The sequence below is a fragment of the Panulirus ornatus genome, chromosome 10 (assembly GCF_036320965.1).
Source record: "Panulirus ornatus isolate Po-2019 chromosome 10, ASM3632096v1, whole genome shotgun sequence".
Classification (NCBI taxonomy): Eukaryota; Metazoa; Arthropoda; class Malacostraca; order Decapoda; family Palinuridae; genus Panulirus; species Panulirus ornatus.
This window is the reverse complement of record NC_092233.1, coordinates 61,311,728-61,332,901: the sequence shown is the minus strand read 5'-3', so window position 1 is coordinate 61,332,901 and position 21,174 is coordinate 61,311,728. Positions and strand designations below refer to the sequence as shown.

Genomic DNA, 21,174 nt, shown 5'->3' with positions numbered 1-21,174 from the left:
AACCCGACAACACACAAACACACACACCGCAGGTACGAGAAAGCATCCTGTACCTCGACCGGAAACCAATCGTCTACTCAGCAGCATCAGGCCAGTTAAAATGCGGGTAATGCGATCTTTGCGCAGGTACCCAACCTTGTGACTTGGCGTGGGGCTGGGGGGCTGGCTGGCTGGCCGGCTGGCGGCCAAGACCTGACACTACTCCCCTCCCCCCCAAACACACACACACACACACACACTTTGTGTCCCACCTGAGCCTCGGCCAGTTATATATAAACAAGACCACTGTAAACTTACCAGTGGTCGGATTAAAACAAGGATGCCCTTCAATCAAAACCATGTAACACAATGACAACCCACCGCGCCTACGAATGTCCCTGACAAACGGGTGACATTAACGGCCCTACGACCCTACCCATCGCCAAATGCATATCAACAACAAATCGGCGCATGACTTGAGCCATCCTCCCTCACCCTCAACATCACAAGGTTTTGAGTAACCTTACGACCGGGTGGGGCGAGGAGGGTTCGAAGTTAAAAATGTCCATCGTACTACATGGAACTTGGCTGGTGACACAAGATGTCAATGGGCGTTATTTCTGACCCATTCCGAACTAAGCTAATCACACACACACACACACACACACACACACACATTGTGCTTTCTACCATGGGCCCCAGCACTCTACCGATGTGACAGCGGCACACGGCGTGCCATGACATGCGCCTACGATGACAGAAGAGTAGAAATTCATGGGGGAGAACATGATGGCGCCCAGCAACAATCAAGTTGCATTCAGCTCATTCAAGTTCACTGCATATGACGTCCGCTACTGATCCTCCATTCTGGTCTGACTGCGTATTACTCCTATGAATACACATAATGTTTTATAAGGCACTGTAGAACCTAATGGTTATTCACAGTTTTTATGGCATAAAAACAGATTATCTGAAAACTTTAAAAAAATATTTCTAAAGCATCTACTTCAGCGACCCTTCTTATATTAGTCATCAGTCCACTTTGCCAAAGCATCGGTCAACTGTATGTCCATTACATTTAGTTCTTCCAATGTTATCGGATAATTCATGCACGACACTGAGACTCCATGATTCTTGATTGTGCAACTGAACATGCAAACATATCTGGAACTGCCTCCTCTCCATGCTAATGGGTTATACTAGCTAATGATGGAGGCTTGAGTTACTGGCAGAAGTCCACAGTTTCATGCTGGAGGCTTCAGTCACAGACAGATGTCCATATCGAAGCTATGCCTCATATGAAATGAAAAAAAATGGATAAAATAGGGGAAGATGGGGAATGAGGTGTATTTCACAAGTATTCAGGAAAGATACGAGAGGAGGAGGAGGAGGAGGAGGAGGAGGAAGAGGAGGGAGGGATGAGTTCCAAAAGCTAAGTGGTGCAGGGGAAGAAACAGATGTCGCACCGGCCCCATAAGGTAATCATGTGACGCAGTACATCACCCTTGTATCAAGTGGTCTAGTTAATAGCATGATGGGGAAAGAGAGGAAAGGGGTAACACACACAAACACACACACACACACACATACACACACACACAAGCAACCAGCTCTCTGGAGAAGCCAAAGTAATGTCTACGAAATGGACAAACACTGCGTGCGGGCCGGGGGTAAAGTGGGTCAAGTCTCGAGGTCAGACGGGGAGAGTTGGTGAGTCGGATGGCTTTTAACACAACTCCGTCCAGTAAGCAGGTCTGGAACCTCCCCAGACGTGATAGAAACACACCATACGGGGTCGGTTCAATCCTTTATAGATTCTGAAGAACTGTACTGAAGATGAAATAAAATTATAGATGTCACAATATATGTGACGTGCCAATATACATATCAAGATAAAATGAAGCGGAATTGAAGGAAATGAATGCTGTGTCGAGTCATTATCAAACGAGCACATCTCATCTGTGCAAGAAAGGAAACCATTCAGAAAAAACAAAAAGTGTAGGAGACAGGAGAGAGCCCTGTGGGACATCGCTGCTGACGGAGTGTTGGCTGAGTCGCAGACTACTACGGAGATGGGTCACCGGTCGATCGGACAGGAAGCGAGAGAGGAGGATGCAAAGTGAGGAGGGAGAGGCAAAACAGGAACTCTTGGAGACGAGACCCCATGGCCATAACAGGTGAAAAGCTGTCGATGTATCGAGGGTGGGTCGGCGTCATTAACCCCTCCAAAGTCTCCGAAGAGAGATGATGGCCAAACAACGGTGAGATAAGAAAGGATAATATCTGCGGCATCACGAGCGCCATATTGAAAATAATCAGAGAAATAAAGCCGTGAGATTCAACACGTTATGAAGAAAAGAAATAACATGGATGGATGAAAAAAGAAAAAAAAAATGGCCACCCTTCTCTGGAACGCTCTGTACGAACATACTGTAAGCTTCCGAGAATGAAAACTTTTTATTCTTATTTTTCAACACAGAAGAGCGAGGAGAAGTGGTGCAAGTTGTGAAGCAACACTACTGCGAAAGACAAGGGGGATGATGGATGCCATCAGGACCTATACGTTTCACAATCATCGCTGGTATCCTGAGAGAGAGAGAGAGAGAGAGAGAGAGAGAGAGAGAGAGAGAGAGAGAGAGAGAGAGAGAGAGTGTCAGAATAGTCTTCCCAGATCCGATATGCCCAGGAACGCTCGGGAGACACTCCACTGTAGAACTTGTATGGCATCACATGCCTCGTCTGGTGGACGACGTGGCATAAATAATTCAGCTGTACCAATGTATATTCAGCAAGTACAAAAAACAAAAAAACAAAAATTTTTTTTTACCCTCCACACACACACACACGATCAGGACAACAGATCAATACGCCAGCCGGTGTCAAAGAGGTCCCTTTGTTGGCTTGCCCCATTAGCAAGGAGGTTCCTATCTGCTATCATCACTTGATAAAAAAAAAAAACAACAACAAATGTGGATAGAAAAAAAAGTAGCTGCAAAAACTACATATTCAATGGGAAAAGAGAAACAAGGAAAGAAAAAGAAACGAAGTAATGATAGGTACAGCAATGTTACAGCTCGTGTGAACTTTTGAACTTTCTATAAACGTGGGAAACCGAAACGTTACAGTGTGTGTGAACTTTGAACTTCATAAATATAGGTCAGGCAGCAATGTTACAGCGTGTGTGAACTTGTGAACTCTAAAACCTATTTCAACTGCAATGTTACATTATAGATAAAGTTCTGAACTTTATAAGAAAAAAATACGTCAAACAGCACTGTTAACATCGTGTGTGAAGTTCTAAACTTTATAGGAATACGTCAAGGCTATATAATACCTTACTTGTTACACGCAGCATCCGCTATTGGGAAATGCAGTCCAACACATACAGGAAATACAGCTGATTCGATACGTTACGAAAACAAAGAAAAAACTAAATTACGGATACAATTTCCATGTATACGCTACCGAACTCCGCCCGCTCGAGGGTTACACAGCGAGTTGAAAAAGCCATCTTGTGGCGAGGCGGCCCAACCTGTGGTACAGTCACGTCAAAGAACTTCACACTCCACAGGAGTCTACGCATCTCAGCTACTGGAAGCAGCGCAACCCTGGGCAAAGGGAGCTTCGGGTGTGTGTGTGTGTGTGTGTGTGTGTGTGTGTGTGTGTGTGTGTGTGTGTGTTGTGTGTGTGTGTATGTGTGTGCTAAGCAACGCCATAACTCCTTCACAAACAAACAGACAAAAAATCTATCCAAATCTAACAAAGTAGATTTTTCTACTGACACCTCAGTCATGTATTTTTCAAGTACATTTATATTCACATATATTAAAAAAGGCCTATTTCGCACAAGCTTTTATGGGAAAGAAATTTTTTAGAATTTCAAGGGTGAAAAAGGAGATATAATCCAAGAAAATCTGGCTATGAAGTCAATTCAATAACACCTATCCAAACCACGAAGGCAGTTCGAGAACATGTCTAAACTATGAAGTCAGTTCAATACCATGTCAAAATATGAAGTCAGTTAAAGAACATCTGGCAAAACTATGTAGTCAGTTGAAGAACATCAAACGAAACTACGTAGTCTGTTGAAGAACATCTGGCCAAACTATGATGTCAGTTGAAGAACATCTGGCCAAATCAGTTGAAGAACATCTGGCCAAACTATGATGTCAGTTGAAGAACATCTAACGAAACTATGTAGTTTCTTGAAGAATATCTGGCCAAACTATGATGTCAGTTGAAGAACATCTGGCCAAACTATGATGTCTGAAGAACACCTGGCCAAACTATTGTCAGTTCTAGTTGATTAAGTCTCAGACAAGCAATAAAAATGTGGGCATTTCTATATAATATCATCAAACTCTTTTAAACAACTGACTCGTAAGTGAAATTCATATATTCACATTATTCTTGAGCCAGGAGCAAAATCCGCCATTACTGCCAAAGCAAAGGAAGGGACGGTGGCACAGAACTGTTCTTGCAAATGTCCAGGCGCATCATCTGTCCATATAATCTCAGTAGGTGCAATAGGAAGACGTGAATGGTGGGGGGGGTGGTGGTACAAGACAACAGACACCCTAGTCAGGCGGAGGTTTGAGTATTACACCACCATCACGGGACGTTTGAAAGCCTGCCAAAACTCTCTCTCACACACACACACACACACACACACACACACACACACACTCAGAGCCACATGATGTAACACCAGGACACAACATCAAACCACCCCCCAAACACTGACAACACACCATCTCCCAAGCCTTCACTTTCACTCGCCTCAAAGCAATAAAGTTTCTGCCACCGCTCTCACACTAAACCTTACGATGTTCTCTTTAACCCTTCACCTACCAAATACCGTTCACCTCATCGGACCCATCCTCACATATGCTAGGCTTAACATCCACCGCCTAGCAACATCCCCCTCTCACCCATCCTCCTCCTCTGACCCTACTTCACCATCCACTAGGCCTATGGTTAATCCCCCCCCCTACCCGTCACTAACATTCCTTTCCCCACCTCCCACAGGCCCCCACTCATCACCCCCTTTCCCCCGACTTTACCGCAATGAAAAAAAAAACAAAAACAAAATTAAACATAAATCATCCAGTAATATTTCCAGACCAAACAGGAAAATCAGCATGCAGCGACTGCCACCTGTATACAACATCTGTGTGTAATCAGAAAACGTGCTGTGCTTGCAGCACACACGAAAAGCATGAGGCAATTCTTTATTGGAGGCAACATTTATAAAGGATATAAGAAACACTTCTTCCTGTTAAAATCAACAGGTAATCACACGCATTATAAGGATGCACTATTTTTTTTTTTTCTATGCCCATCGAAATATCGGTGACTTTACACTGAAGATGATAATCATTCCAGTTATAACTAAACCCACGCATACCTGTAAACAATTCTTTCTGGGTACGAGGTGAATTTTTGAGTGTATACACACACAGTCTCCCACCCAAGTATATACCGGGGACTCAAAAGGCACACTTGCCCCCTTTATCTATCGTTAATGCACTACCTACCTAGCTAGCCCGTTATCAGCAATTTTAAGCGAACTGCCTTACGCCCTGAGGCAAGACGAAGCCTAATAACGGAGAGAACCAACCCTGACTGCCACATACTCAAGTCTCTACCCACCACCATCACTGAACTCGATGACTGACTGTATTACTCAGTACATCCTCATTTCAGTGACATATCAACATCAGACACATTATAGAAGAATACTGGGCCCCCATCTCCCATCAGCCGACACAGTTCTAAAAAGAAAGAATAAAAAAATCTAGTGGGATTAAAGGGACGCATCAATTCCCCCTCCCGCCCCCAAAAGCCCATCTGTCCCAACCGACTCCGTCTACGCCATCATTGGCCACTGGCCAGCGTCGAGCGAGTTAATGGTGCTGTTATTCCTTCACAGTGCTGACAATGTCGGTTTCCCATGCCAATAGTGGGAGATGCTCACTCAGCACTCTTCGCCGCCTCAAAACGGTAGTACCAACCTAGCCACGACTTCAATTTCAATAAACTATTCCTCATCTAGCCACACTGGACAGAATAACCTCACTTGTTCTCCAGCATACTGCTGTCATCAAGGAGTTTGCGCTCGTCTTGGTCGACAAAATGATTCTATACAATGAGATGTGTACTCTTACGTCTGTGTATGCCATTAATCATCATATGTAACAGCTAAACACGATCAATGACGATAAAAACCGTCATTTCATCATTAGCGCCCCTGATGGAAAATCGAGGTCGCTATCGCGGTCCCGGTGAAAAACAAGTGGATATAAACGCTCTCTTTAACTGCTGCCACCTTAACGGGAAGTCCAAGAAAAATCTCCCCAATAACAATTTAGTTTCTACTACTGCTTTTAAAAGAACGATCTTACGAAACGTTCATTTAACCATTATATATATATATATATATATATATATATATATATATATATATATATATATATATATATTTTATTATTATTATTATACTTTGTCGCTGTCTCCCGCGTTTGCGAGGTAGCGCAAGGAAACAGACGAAAGAAATGGCCCAACCTCCCCCCCATACACATGTATATACATACGTCCACGCACGCAAATATACATACCTATACAGCTTTCCATGGTTTACCCCAGACGCTACACATGCCTTGATTCAATATATATATATATATATATATATATATATATATATATATATATATATATATATATATATATATATATCGCTGACGCGGAAACTCGACGCTGCTCACATGTGAATACAGATATTTCAAACGCCTCGTTACCCACGCGCGGTGGAGCTAGTAGTTCCTTGCTACGTCTCCAGCGGAGCTTCGGTCACTCCTCAAGAAGCTGGCCGAATCACGGTGAACAACAACAACAACCAGCCCTGGCTTGCTGCTGCTGTTCATAAGTCGCCAGGCACGCACGCACGCACTACCCAGGAGCAAACCCTTTGTTCTTCGAAGCGCCTTCCATCCCCCAGCCATCCCTTAACCGATACAACTGTAACCAATTTCTAAACACGATGACCGTTTGGTGGGGGGGGGGGGGAGACTTTTTGTTTACCCATAACCTAGTCAAATGTAACTGTGGGCTCAAGGCCTGAAAATTTTGTACTCGTAGCATAAAGATATATGGTTTCTTCGTTTAAGTATTTAGGTGTTTTACGGTGTCTACAACTGGGCCAGCTTAGGGTCCAGAAGGTAGACTACGCTTCCGGCTAGGAATGCTGGTGGGTTTCTGGTTATTATGGAGCTCGCATTTTTTTTTTTTTTTACTCAATTAGCTGCATATTTTCCATGTGCTTCAAATCCCTGTCCATATCCGTCAGGAGAAACCTTGCAAAATAAGCCTCAAAGCTATGTACTGATACGAGAATGGTGTATTACACAATATCTATCTATCTATCTATCTATCTATCTATCTATATATATATATATATATATATATATATATATATATATATATATATATATATATATATATCGCTGGTATTATGCAACCTCAGGTACACCGTTAACTCACACGGATACAAGAATACCTTCACATTCAACTCCACAATGAGGAAATTCAAGGTAATGCAGAGTTGAATGTCTTGGGTTCCAGTATTTTTTTCTCTAATCCTTTATGCTTAACATTAATGATAAATAACCCGCTTATCCGACAACAATCACGTTTGCAGTTTATGAAAGGATATGCGAACTACATCAGCATAATGTAAACCGTCATGAAAAACTAATTCATTAAAAAAAATGTTTGTTATAAACACCCTAAATACCAGCCCAACAAAAGCTTGAACTCCCGTCAAAAAAAAATAAATTTCCTATTCAGCAGCACTCGCCATGAATGATCCCAAAATATGTGGACAAGGGTGAAAGTAGGAGAGAGAGAGAGAGAGAGAGAGAGAGAGAGAGAGAGAGAGAGAGAGAGAGAGAGAGAGAGAGAGAGAGAGGTGCTCGCGCGCTTTCACTTTCCCGTTGCTGGGTCATTCTTGCATCTTTACATCTCCAGCAAACACACACACACACACAACATCACCATGAACAACTTCCAGCAGTTTCAACTTTCCAGAATCTGCTTGAAGAAAGATGTCATTTAAGTCGTCCACCGTAGCAATTTCAACGGTGGAGGCCGCCTCTGGAAGACAACCCGTGAATAGTACCACCATCCGACTTACTAATAAGAGTGGCTGACAGAGCTGAAGATTGTGTACTGAAATGGTATGGACATATGGAGTGAATGAGTAAGCAAAAGATTGACAAAGATATATATATAATCAGCAGTGAAGGAAACAAGGAAAACAGAGTGGAGATGGAAGGATGGAGTGAAAAATGATTTGGGGAGATCGGGGTAATGAACATGCAGGAGAGTGAAAGGCGTGCACTGGATAAAGCGAACTGGGACTATGTGGCATAATCGGGTCTAAGAGCTGTCAATGGTCTGAAGCAGGGCATGTGAAGCCCCCAGAGTGAACCATGGATGGAGAGGTCTGTGGTGCCTGGCTGTGCACAGGGAGCTGTGGTTTCGGTGCATTACACACGACAGCTAAGAGAATAGATACGAGACGATACAGTCTTTTATTCGTCCTTTCCTGGCGTTACCTCGCAAAAGCAGAAAACGTCGATCAATTACGGGGCGGAGGACTAACTGGCAACATTCTTGTTCAATCGGTTAGCGGATATGTACTCATGATTATCTGCATAACTCCCTCAGGCAAAATACCCATCTTCAGGGAGAGGCACAGTATCTCCACCAATTAAGAGGCGCGAGCAACGAGAAAGAAAGAAAAAAAAAAAAAGGTAATTTTATGAGCGTCTCTTGACTAAAAACACACTTGCTACAAGGGCGCTAAAAGTCACTAGGAATCTTCCGAGCGAAAAATTCAGTGTAAATAGTCTCAGATCAACGTTAGCTCTTGCCAAGATACGAAGCCATTATATCCTTTCAGACTAAAATCCTCTATTCAGCTGATGATGTTAAGCCACACACCCAATCTATTTCCACTTCAATCACATGGCCTGAAGTTCATGTGGGGGGGGGGGGGGGTCCATGATTACCCAATGTACATACTACTTATGCCCAACGCGTTCACCATGATCAGGATGTGCTAAGCCATGCATTTGCTAGCTGCCCAGTCAGATCTGCATTGCAACATCCCGAGTCAAAAGCATACAAGCAGGAAGCTGCCAAATCTTAACGTAACCGGTAAAATATTCCACTCTTGATAACAATCCTTATCGTTCATCTGGAACAAGACTTCAACCCGCTTGGCCAATCCACTGGTAACCTCTAATCTCTTAAACATAACCCCCCCCAAACCCTTTCATTCAAACTTTCCAGTCATTTAGCACCCTCCTGGACCCACCTGTTATACCCATACCACAATAACTACCCAGGAATCAAAACTGCCATCAACCAGCCTTCAACCGTATCATTTATACCATGGAGCGGAGACGACATGGACAATCACACAAGCACAAACTTACGATACGTTTTACACCTTAGGAGATGACCGTTGAGTTATGGCCTCCGTTGCTTATCATTTCACCCTCTGTTGTCCGCCCGGGACTCGAACCCGTGCCGAAGACATGACATCCAGCGGGCGATTCCGTCACCCGAGTTCGAGTCCCGAGCGCTTCATGGTGAATGTAATGTGTTTATATCTATATACTGACCTCAGCTGTTGCTGCTGCTGCTGCTGGTGGGGGCTACTGTTGGGCGATTTATGGGGAACAAACACGAGGCCGCACTCTGTCCTAGCGCACACTTCGGCCGACCCATACACCATCACCATAGTGCCCAGGGCCGAACGCCCGCCCATGCCCGACAGCGCGCGCGTCGCCGTCCCCACGCTGTGCTGGGCTCCAGCACCGTCACCCATCCCGCCCATCGGGGTATCCGGCCGGCCGTGTGGGGTAGGGATCCTGCTGCAGTGATGGGCTCCGGCATCGCTCAGCGAACTCATCTGGTCGGCGCGGTCCCTGTGAGGGAACCTGCCGACGTGGGTGCTGTCACCACCCATCATTTGGTGAGTGTGGGCGTGGGTGGTGGTGGTGGTGGTGGTGCCGTGGGTGCGGAGTGGGTCGGGAAAGCCCATTTCATGGTGATGTCTCTCTGGTGTCATGTCCTCGCGGAACTTCATGCTCTCGCTGGGGCTCTGCTTAGAAACTTAACACTGCGAACTTTCAACTATTTCACTAAATTATAAATATATTTTCCTTTCTAACTTTTCACTCGTATTAGCGGATGACTCCACGCGGGGATTGTCAGACTTACAAATGTATTATGAGGCCTTTGTTCCTTACACCGGGTGTTATCACAAATATCACAGCGACGAACGACCCACATCTACCACAACGACGAACGACCCACATCTACCAAGCCACGTACGGCCACCTCCTTCCAGTGTTCAACCCGCACTGCTCGCCGGTGCGTTCTCAGAAGTGAGTCTGCGCGCTCGGCGGTTGCCAGCTGTTTCTTTATACATTAGACATCTTTCAAGACCCTTTCATAAAGATTCTACCACTGGATATAGGTATACATATATTAAGTGAAATGGCTATGAAACGAGACGAGGGTGTGTAGCGAAGAGGGAGGTCACAGGTCCTCACTGGAAGCTGCAAAAATCGCGTGAATGTTAAGACATGGAGCGACGAGCTGGCCACTTGGGGGACGTCACAGATCAGCTGTCTGCATCACATGCATGACGCAACCCCAACACGCCAAGCCGAGCCGGGTCCAATAGCGGGAATTCCAATTCCTTCACTTCTAAAGCTGAACAGTTCACTCAGATACAACCACCGTCATAATCTTTCTATAAAGACGGAGCTTTCCCCCAAACCCGTTCAGCAAATACTAATCATATTCTTAAAAGCCCATTGTTCTCTCGCTAACATTATTATCGGACCACTGATATCAGCAGGTAAACATGCCATATTATCTCTCTCTTCGTTTATCTGGAATATCATCACCCAGGGTTACGAAATGTGACCCCCTGCACCAGTATAAAGTCTCAAGATTGTTGATGTGATTCAATATGGGGAGTGGTAGCACCAACCCTTGTGTTACCTTGACGACACAAAAGTAAATGTTACTTACATGTGTGTGTGTGTGTGTGTGTGTGTGTGTGTGTGTGTGTGTGTGTGTGTGTGTCACAACAGAGGGACTCCGGCGTAACGCCTGTTACCTTTCCGATATTGGTGCACCGTTGCCTAGGGTGCTGGGTTACCAACACCACACTACCGTCTCGGCCACATTAATCTCCCTTCGTTAAGCAATTTCCTCCCTTTAACAGTAAATAACACTCCCCTCTCCTCTCTCCCTGCCACAGCATTTTCATTAACGGTACACATTTTCTCCCAACCTCATTCACACACATCTTTTAATTGCAATTTCTCAAATCATGCCACCAGGTCATATATATTTTCCCCGCGGTCTCGCAAGACTATACTCGTGCTTGTGCAAACACGACGCGTACCGACACGTTAAACCTATATTACCAACAGAGGAAAGTGTATATGTAAATAATCAATTACTTTCCGGTAAAGTCTAGCAAATGAGTGACACATTTTTCTGCCTATTTACAGTTCTCAGGTAAACCTGAAAAGTTAGTTCCCTTTCGTACAATGTCTTGTAAATGAATTATACATTTTTTTTCTCCTATTTACACTTCTCAGGCATAAGTCGGACCATCCCTAATTTTCCTGTTAGCAAGTATCCACCTCACAATCAATACCCCCCTCCCAAAAGAGTACCCCAGAAACGTAACCCTCCCGGGTGTGGTACACACGACGATGATTCATCCAGTTATACGTGGCGAGTCGGGATCAGATAGGTGGAGGAGGAGAGGGAGGGGTGGTGGGTCATGGAGGAGGAGAGGGAGCGAAGGGAGGAGGGGAGGAGGAGGAGGGGGCACATGAAACGGGGCGTGGTGTGGGGAGGTGATATCCAGCGAGACAGGTTCGGCTCACTTATAGGAGAGGACAGACATTACCAATACTGAGGTAAGAGAGTAATACTTCCTAGGGGCAGTGGAGAGGAAAAAACAGACATACAGTTCATCTTAATGAGTAGATGAGGCGGAAATTCTACCATGACAGTTGGTAAAGGACCGAGATACAGATCATATTTCGTAGTCTACCATGGCGATGCATACAATTAAGATGCTATACCAGTGGCATACTACCTTGAAGACTTGGCCATCATACTGCTGGAATCTCGTCCCCTCGCAGCTGCTCACAATGTGAGCAGCAGAACACCCTATCCAACCCCTTCTCCACACTCAGCTGACGGATCACCTGGTTAACACATGGGTGTAATCTACAATCTCTAGGTCTAAAACCACTTCTCTCCCTCCCCAAGCGCTCCATACTAACAAGACCTATGATAATATTTTTTTTTCCTCTCCTAGTCGTGGGAACAGTTGGTTTGACCACCCATCCACGGCGGGGCCCGAAGAGTTCGAAGAGACGCGGAGGGTCGGTCCCTTGCTGCAGCCTTCAAGGCCAGCAGGTGGAGGGTGGGGAGGCCCTACACCTCCACAGCCAACACACAACGACAACAACAACTACCACCACGCTACCATAAGGCTACGAACGTCAGCTTCTCTCTCTCTCTCTCTCTCTCTCTCTGAGAGAGAGAGAGAGAGAGAGAGAGAGAGAGAGAGAGAGAGAGAGAGAGAGAGAGAGAGAGAGAGAGAGAGAGAGAGGACTCAAAGATGACCCCAGACCAATACCGGTAAGGGTGTTGTGCAAGCAAGAAGTCAGGTGATGGGAAAGGGGGAGGAGGGGTTGACTGTCATCATAATAACCCCTTTCCCCATGCCCGTCACCAACCCACTCCTACCACCGTACCTTACATACACTATCAAACTGATACCATGATAACATACACCACACACCGCCCGCTCCTACCACATCCTACACAGACAGACTGACAGACACACTCACATACACTACCATCTCACAACCACACCGCTAAATACACCATAAATCATCACCAATTACACCATACACTAATACCAAACAACCTGAAGCACTAAACATCACCACACACACACACACACACGCCCTACAATGAACCAAACTACATCACCTCACAACCGTACGACGCACCCTTGCCCTAATTCAAACCACACCTCATCAACAAGATTCTTTCGTGATTACTCCCCTAACAACAACATCCCCCCCCCCAAGAATGATGCAACCCCCTCACGTCACCAACGACCCACTCCACAACACGACTGTAACGCAACCACACCCCATGTGCAAAAACCACACACAAATCAACCAAAACAACCTCCCCCAAAACCGCCCACACTTGGCACCCAGCGTTATGGAAAGTTCTAGAATTCGCAGACTCCACGCGCCCTCTGTATCTGTGGAAAGCTCTATACGTCGCTGACGGCTCCACGCCCCCTCCATATCATAAGTTACCCACATTTTCACACCGCCTCCGCAATCACTCCCGTCTTAATCATACGTTAAAAGCTTCCCCCCTGTACAGCAGGTAATATACATCACGTTCCTCCCTGTACAGAGATATTACTAATTTCTTTTTTTTAATGATTCATAATCTAATTATCAAACGCATTAAACTGTTTTTAACAGTTTGTGTGCTACTTTTTGCCACCGTTCATCGCTAGTTTTAAGCGCTAACTTACCCAAGTCCCCGAGGACGGTCAGACTACCCCAGTTGCTGAGGACGGTCAGACTACCCCAGTTGCTGAGGAGGGTCAGACTACCCCAGTTCCTGAGGAGGGTCAGACTACCCCAGTTCCTGAGGACGGTCAGACTACCCCAGTTCCTGAGGAGGGTCAGACTACCCCAGTTACTGAGGACGGTCAGACTACCCCGGTCAGACTACCCCAGTTACTGAAGACGGTCAGACTACCCCGGTTCCTGAGGACGGTCAGACTACCCCAGTTGCTGAGGACGGTCAGACTACCCCAGTTCCTGAGGACGGTCAGACTACCCCAGTTACTGAGGACGGTCAGACTACCCCGGTTCATGAGGACGGTCAGACTACCCCGGTTCCTGAGGACGGTCAGACTACCCCAGTTACTGAGGACGGTCAGACTACCCCAGTTACTGAGGACGGTCAGACTACCCCAGTTACTGAGGACGGTCAGACTACCCCGGTTCCTGAGGACGGTCAGACTACCCCGGTTCCTGAGGACGGTCAGACTACCCCAGTTACTGAGGACGGTCAGACTACCCCGGTTCATGAGGACGGTCAGACTACCCCGGTTCCTGAGGACAGTTAACTGTTGGTGGAGTGGTTTAACAGAGAGAGAGGGACGTGGAAACACGCCAAACATCAGCAACAACAATGCTTTACTGGCTAAGGCACACCAAGGTGAGGCAAGCACGGGGTCAGTGATCTACTGACGTCGTAGGCTTATGGTGGGAAAGGAGACGTCAGCTGGGGCAGGTTGAGTAACAGACTGGTCTTGGCAGTGGAGGAGGAGGAGTAACCTTGATGCTGTTGATGGTCGGCGTCATGGGCGAGACACCTCAAGCAAAGCAGTCAGGGACGATTGTCTGACAAGTCAGGGGAAAACTTTTACAGGAAAGAGAAAATAAAAACTTTAAAAACCAGTTTCCTCCACACGCACACCAGCTACGACGTCAAACAACATCTCAGGCACGAGCGAGAGTACATACACTGACGTCATGGTGTGACGTAGAACATTGGAAGCCTATCAGCCAGGCGGGATCCAGACGGCGTAGAAGACTAGCCCCCGGAGCGGGCCGCTCCCTCGCCACACCTCCCGCACCGGCCAATCACGGCCAGGCTAACCTCCCCTCCGCCACTCGTGGCCCGCTGCCCTCTCCTCCACCAATCACTGAACCCTCTACCAAGACCTGTCGCGCCACACACTACTCTCAGACATCCAAACTATTTATTCTCCTCTCCCGAAGTACTGCTTGCCAACTTCCTCTCGCAAGTGCATCTGAATAATCAAAGGTACGAAAGATATACACATACGCAACAAAATGACGGTACTGTTACGCTGTAGTGGCGGTGGAGGCGCGCGCGCGCTTGTTGGATGGGGAGGAATGTGTGGGGCCGGGGAGGTACCTGGATAGAGCCAGGGAGGAGTGCTACTGTGACGCACATTCTGGCGTTGAAGGTCAGGAGGTCAAAGCACGTGACGTGGACGCGGGTCTGACTCAAGCTTCCTACACCGCAACGGTATGGACCACACCGTACCACAAGGCCTCTGGGTTGACTGCCCAACAGTCAAATAAGTACCACAGAGCGTGACTATAAGACAAGACATTGGGGGGTGACACCCCACCAATACACGAGGAGATAAAAGTACAATATAGGGTCCTCATTCTTCCCCTCGCCACTCTGACCTTGCAGACAGCTAGGTTCAGCCATCCCACCCACTGTGGTGATGGTGGTGGGAGTGGCATATAGCGGTTAGCGTTGCGGACCCTGACGCATTCACGGGCCGCCCAGGGTCGAGCGCATAGGTTCGAATCCTGGTTACGGAAGTAGGTCCACAGTCGACCCAGCTGTTCATCCACCTCTGGGGGTTGGTCGATAAAATGAGTACTTGGCTCAGCCTAGGATATATATATATATATATATATATATATATATATATATATATATATATATATATATATATATATATATATATATATATATATATCTTTTCTTCTTTCTTTCAAACTATTCGCCATTTCCCGCATTAGCGAGGTAGCGTTAAGAACAGAGAACTGAGCCTTTGAGGGACTACCCTCACCTGGCCCAATTCTCTGTTCCTTCTTTTGGAAAATTAAAAAAAAAAACGAGAGGGGAGGATTTCCAGCCCCCCGCTCCCTCCCCTTTTAGTCGCCTTCTACGACACGCAGGGAATACGTGGGAAGTATTCTTGCTCCCCTATCCCCAGGGATATATATATATATATATATATATATATATATATATATATATATATATATTAATATATATCGCTAATCGTTAATGGAATTTTGTTTTTATCAATTCATTACGCTGTAGGAGCGACAGGCCTAGTACATGAAGTTTTGTATACACAATGCCTTGATTAGGGCCTCTATATAAAATACCAACCACGGCCGCTCTGCTCACGGCAACCACCATCAACTGCGCTACATAACAGACCTTCCTCGTTACGCCACATAAACCTCTCATTACGCAATACATGCACACCAACGGAGACATAAGACGCTTGGAGCTTCCCTCCCGCTCCCTAAGTTCACCTGAAGTCACTGAAAGTACGGGAGTTCTACTGCTACAGAGAGAGAGAGAGAGAGAGAGAGAGAGAGAGAGAGAGAGAGAGAGAGAGAGAGAGAGAGAGAGAGAGACGAACTACGGCGCCAGGACTTCAGTGAGCAATCCTGCACACACAGGCCTCGAACACTGGCTCCAACTTTCTGTAAACCTTGGACTGATTACCTACATCTCCACCTCCCTCTCTCTCTCTCCTTGCATCACGCCTTACTCCGCCAGTTCAAGCAGAGCCAAACCTGGAGGTGAGGATATGGGGTAAGCAAGAGACTCATCAGAAATCCAATACCGTGCCATGCTAACGACAGCCATACACGCACATGCCCCATGTTTACTAATTCATGTACGATTATCCCCCAAGGACGTCTTTTCTAAGAGTCCTGGTTGTAACCCACGACCTTTCCAGAGGCTCCTTCAGCTCATGGCTGCGCTACTTCCAGTAGCAGGGAACTTGGCTATGCTTATGGGGGGAGGGGGAGCTTTGGTATCCGCGCATTGTGCAAGACAGCTGCAAAGTGGATGTATGCAAATGAAGCTTGTGTGTATGCAAATGAGGCTTGTGTGTACCAACCAATTTGTGAAGGGGAAATATTTTCCCTTTGTCTTTGCGTGTGTGTGTGTGTGTGTGTGTGTGTGTGTGTGATCTGGGTACGGCTTTGGCCCTGGTGGGTAAGGTCGGGGCAGCCACCTTTCAAAAGAGGGGCCGCCACAGTCTTGCCCGAGGTCGTGAACGTAATAAAAGACCGTAACACTACGTCCGACACCAAATTACCGACGGACGGAGCGGTGTCCATGAAGCCTGGCCCTCTACGTCCGACACCAAATTACCGACGGACGGAGGGGTGTCCATGAAGCAGAGGTCGCTAAATGTCCAGACTTACCAGGGGGCTTGATGAATGGACGGGAATACGACACGAAGAGCAACGACGAAGTAGATTAATATGGCCGATGAGGTCAGATCTTCTCCCCAGTAGCGTCCATCTACACAATGTGAGGAGGATGAACGGTCGGTACTCATTATCCCTTAGCCCGTCCCAGAGTCCAAGAGAAGACCTGTCCAGACTGGGGTGGTCCATCCACGGAGATGCAGACCTGATGGTCTTAGGGTGCATGGCGGCGGCCTCAGGGGGGTCATCACACCTCCCTAGTCCCCTCCTCCTCACCGTCTGAGTCCCTAGTACTAGGCGCTGTGACTCACACAGCTCTCCTGGGTCAGCAGAGAAGCAGGAGGGGGATGACCTCCACCCAACCACTCCAACACCACCCCTTCCCTTTGCCTGCTGGCTCTGTTCACCCTCCGCAACCACAACGCTGGCCTCGAGAACAAGGTATGAAAAAAAAAAAAAAATGATGTAGACGACCTTGTTCTGTTCTTAGGGGGGGGGGGGGGGGGGCAACATTGCTACAGGAGTATTACCCAAGTGTGATAGCACTGTGGTTATACCAGTGCACGCGGACCATCCGTCTCCACCTGTGGTTAGACCGGTGCAGGCGGACCATCTGGCCCACCTCCTGTGGCTCTAGGCTGCAGGATGGAAAGGATCTGTCACTCGGTGGTGTCCTTGCGTACGCCGTGACCACACGGGTACCGGCGATGCTGGAAATCCTCTCTTCCCATGGAAGTGGAGAGCGTCAAACGACCCCTCACCTCACATGACGCCTTACATTAAGTCGACGAAAATCCCCCGCTGACACACGACACAGATTCCGGCGAAGCCTCACCTCACCTTGACCCTGTTTGCCGCGCTGATTGGCCTCAAAAGTGTCAGGTTCGGGCTGGAGGAATGCAGGGGAACCCAATAGAAATAAACATGTCAATGATTTAACGTTTGCCCCCACCCCCCAAAAAAGATATTGCCTCCTGCTGTAAGGTTATCTTAAGCTGTGACAGCATCAATCAGAGGGGCGTGTGTGCGTGTGTGTGCACAAAACCGGTACACTTCCCACTGAATACTGCACCACAACCACTGATAAAGAGTCTACAACTTATACGTCCCACTGAATATCTGGCTCGTGACTGCCTACCTCCCCCAAACCCCACAAGACAAAAAAGAAAAGAGAGAAAATGCGTTCCTGAAAGTGGGTTACGCCCACTCCCCGCAGAATCATTTACCGATCATACACGAAGGTGTAATCTGCTGCTAAGATGCGCCGGGGTGAAGGATGACCCCCTGGCACGCACTCCAACTCAGGCGCTAAGTCAGAGGCGAATCTTGATCAAGCTTCAAATAACACGTGTCCCATTTTCCATTAATGTGTATATGTAATTCTCTTCCTTGGCAAATTAACCTATGTCGGCGTCACCGATATATATATATATATATATATATATATATATATATATATATATATATATATATGTGTGTGTGTGTGTGTGTGTATATGATTTCTTTTTTTTCATACTATTCGCCATTTCTCGCGTTAGCGAGGTAGCGCCAAGAACAGAGGACTGGGCCTTTTGAGGGAATGTCCTCACTTGCCCCCTTCTCTCTTCTTTCTTATGATGGTCCGAGCCTTACGCGTGATGGCGTGTGGCTTCTGACCCGACTCTTCAAGGGTTCAGGTCAAAGGTCAGGCTAACACAGTTTCGGATGGTTATTGTAGCTGGGTCGTACCGTCAGGGTTCAAATGATGGTACCGTCGTGCTCAATGACCAGCACCATCTCGCCGCGCTTGAAAGTGGGCGTAACGGACGGAGCAGGTGTGTTGCCCTATGAGAGAGAGAGAGAGAGAGAGAGAGAGAGAGAGAGAGAGAGGGGGGGGGGGGGAAGCCCGCCCGGGGTATATAGGTCAAGGAGGCCAGCCCAGTCGACACCTGCCCCCTCTGTCATGCAACTGAAGACGCCTCTCTCTCTCTCTCTCTCTCTCTCTCTCTCTCTCTCTCTCTCTCTCTGGGGTCACGGCAGAACCACTCCTCCTCAGCCCCGCCCTTCCTCCCCCCGGGGGTTGGTCACAACGTCGCGTTGGCCCCCAGGACCACCTGTGCCCGACGCTCGAACTCCGGTTCTGGGCGGCGTAGGCGACGCACACAAACACGACTATGGTTGGGACACTTCCATCCTTCGCCACACAAGCAAAGAATACATACAGACACATACATACATATATACATACATATACACATACATATTATTTCTAAATACTCGCCATTTACCGCATTAACGAGGCAGCGTCAAGAACAGAGGACTGAGCCTTAGAGGGAAAATCTTTACTTGGCCGCCTTCTCTGTTCCTTTTCTTGGAAAAGTAAAATACAGGAGGGGAGGATTTCCAGCCCTCCCGCTCCAAACCCTCTCGTTATTTTTTTTCCAAAGAAAAAAAAAAAAGTAACAGAGAAGGTGGCCAAGTGAGGATATTCCCTCAAAGGCTCAGTCCTCTCTTCTTAGCGCTACCTCATAAATGCGGGAAATAGCGAATATTTTGATATAGTAATAAATGATGCATGAAACAAACACACAGAAAACGTTACAGCGTTCTGGACGAAGATACACACACAAAAAAAACACGAATTTTCAGATCAATTCGCCTCTCTCTCTCTCTCTCTCTCTCTCTCTCTCTCTCTCTCTCTATATATATATATATATATATATATATATATATATATATATATATATATATATAATTAGCAATGAACAACTGAAAAAATAAAACAAAAAGCAAAGTCTACACGAGGCCGGTATTTCAAGGCCGGTTACAAAAAAACCTCCAGCACCGAGTTCAGCCGTGTATGTGGAGGCCAGGAAGTGGACGACACCCAAGGCCGTACACTACACACGGACGTACTGTACACACGGACGCGTACAGACGCCTGTGTGATCCATCTATCTATCTATCTATCTATCACGCTACTGTCAACAAAAACAAGAAGTTTGACGGTTGTTTAAATAAATGTTACACTTTCATTATCATTATTATTATCATTATTTATTATCATTATTGTTAACTATTATCATTTATCATTATTAGTTTACTATTATCATTTATCATCATTACCATTCTAATTATCACTATCATTATCACTATTATAGTTTTACTAAAATCATTTATTATCATTACCATTATCATAATTATCATAATTATCATCATTACTATTAATAATATAGTATATAGTAATCAATACAATAAAAATACTGATACAATCATTAATATTATCATTATCATTATCAAGCCCCAGGACCCCCTATACAGGGGGCTGCCACAGCATAGAGGCTGAGCCACAATCAGTAGCAGGGAAAGGACAGACTCCTTAGGGAGTGATAAGTTCTACTACGAGATCGCTCGTCCTCCTGACGAGAAACAGGAGCCACGCTGAAGGCGAGTCTAATCAACCGCGTCGCAACCTTACACGAGCAGGCGGAGCCCGGTAACACCCAACACTCCCGTCACATGAGCAGGTCAAAACTATATATTGACTGTGTAACTCCCCCCGACGAACGGTCATCTCCAACACTTGTCTCCAACACTACCACAACCACCAACAACACCAACAATGTAGAAGGAATATAATGACTGTGTAATTCCCCCGACGAACGGTCATCTCCAACACTGTCTCCAACACCACCACAACTGTGTAGTTCCCCCGACAAACGGTCATCTCCAACACTGTCTCCAACACCACCACAACCACAAACACCAACAACGTAGAAAGAACATAATGACTGAGTAATTCCCCCCTGACGAACGGTCATCTCCAACACTATCTCCAACAAAGCCACCACCTCCACCACCACCATCACCTCCCCTCCCCCACAACAGCGATTAGTGTTGGTGATAACGCTGGAGGCGACGACCTTGGCCACCAGAAGCGTACAAAGATAACACTTTTTCTACATATATATCATCATCACGTGACTGGAGAGTTACGTATTCTGGGGAAAAGCAGGCACTCCTCTAACCCGTGACTCTAATCAGTTCAGCA

The 21,174-nt window shown here is 46.6% G+C and overlaps 1 protein-coding gene across 2 annotated transcripts in view; it reads right to left on the bottom strand.

Moving 5' to 3' along the window:
• Positions 1-21,174, bottom strand: part of SCaMC (Short Calcium-binding Mitochondrial Carrier) — a 96,400-nt gene that overhangs the window by 26,907 nt on the left and 48,319 nt on the right. Inside the window, exon 1 of one of the 2 annotated variants that reach the window (XM_071666093.1) lies at positions 9,669-10,427. The exons of the other annotated variant lie outside the window; for it this stretch is intronic. Within the exon in view, the coding sequence (XP_071522194.1) occupies positions 9,669-10,135 (467 nt within the window). The 5' untranslated portion in view covers positions 10,136-10,427. Of the gene's footprint in view, positions 1-9,668; positions 10,428-21,174 lie in introns of those variants that run through there. 2 annotated transcript variants of the gene reach the window in all.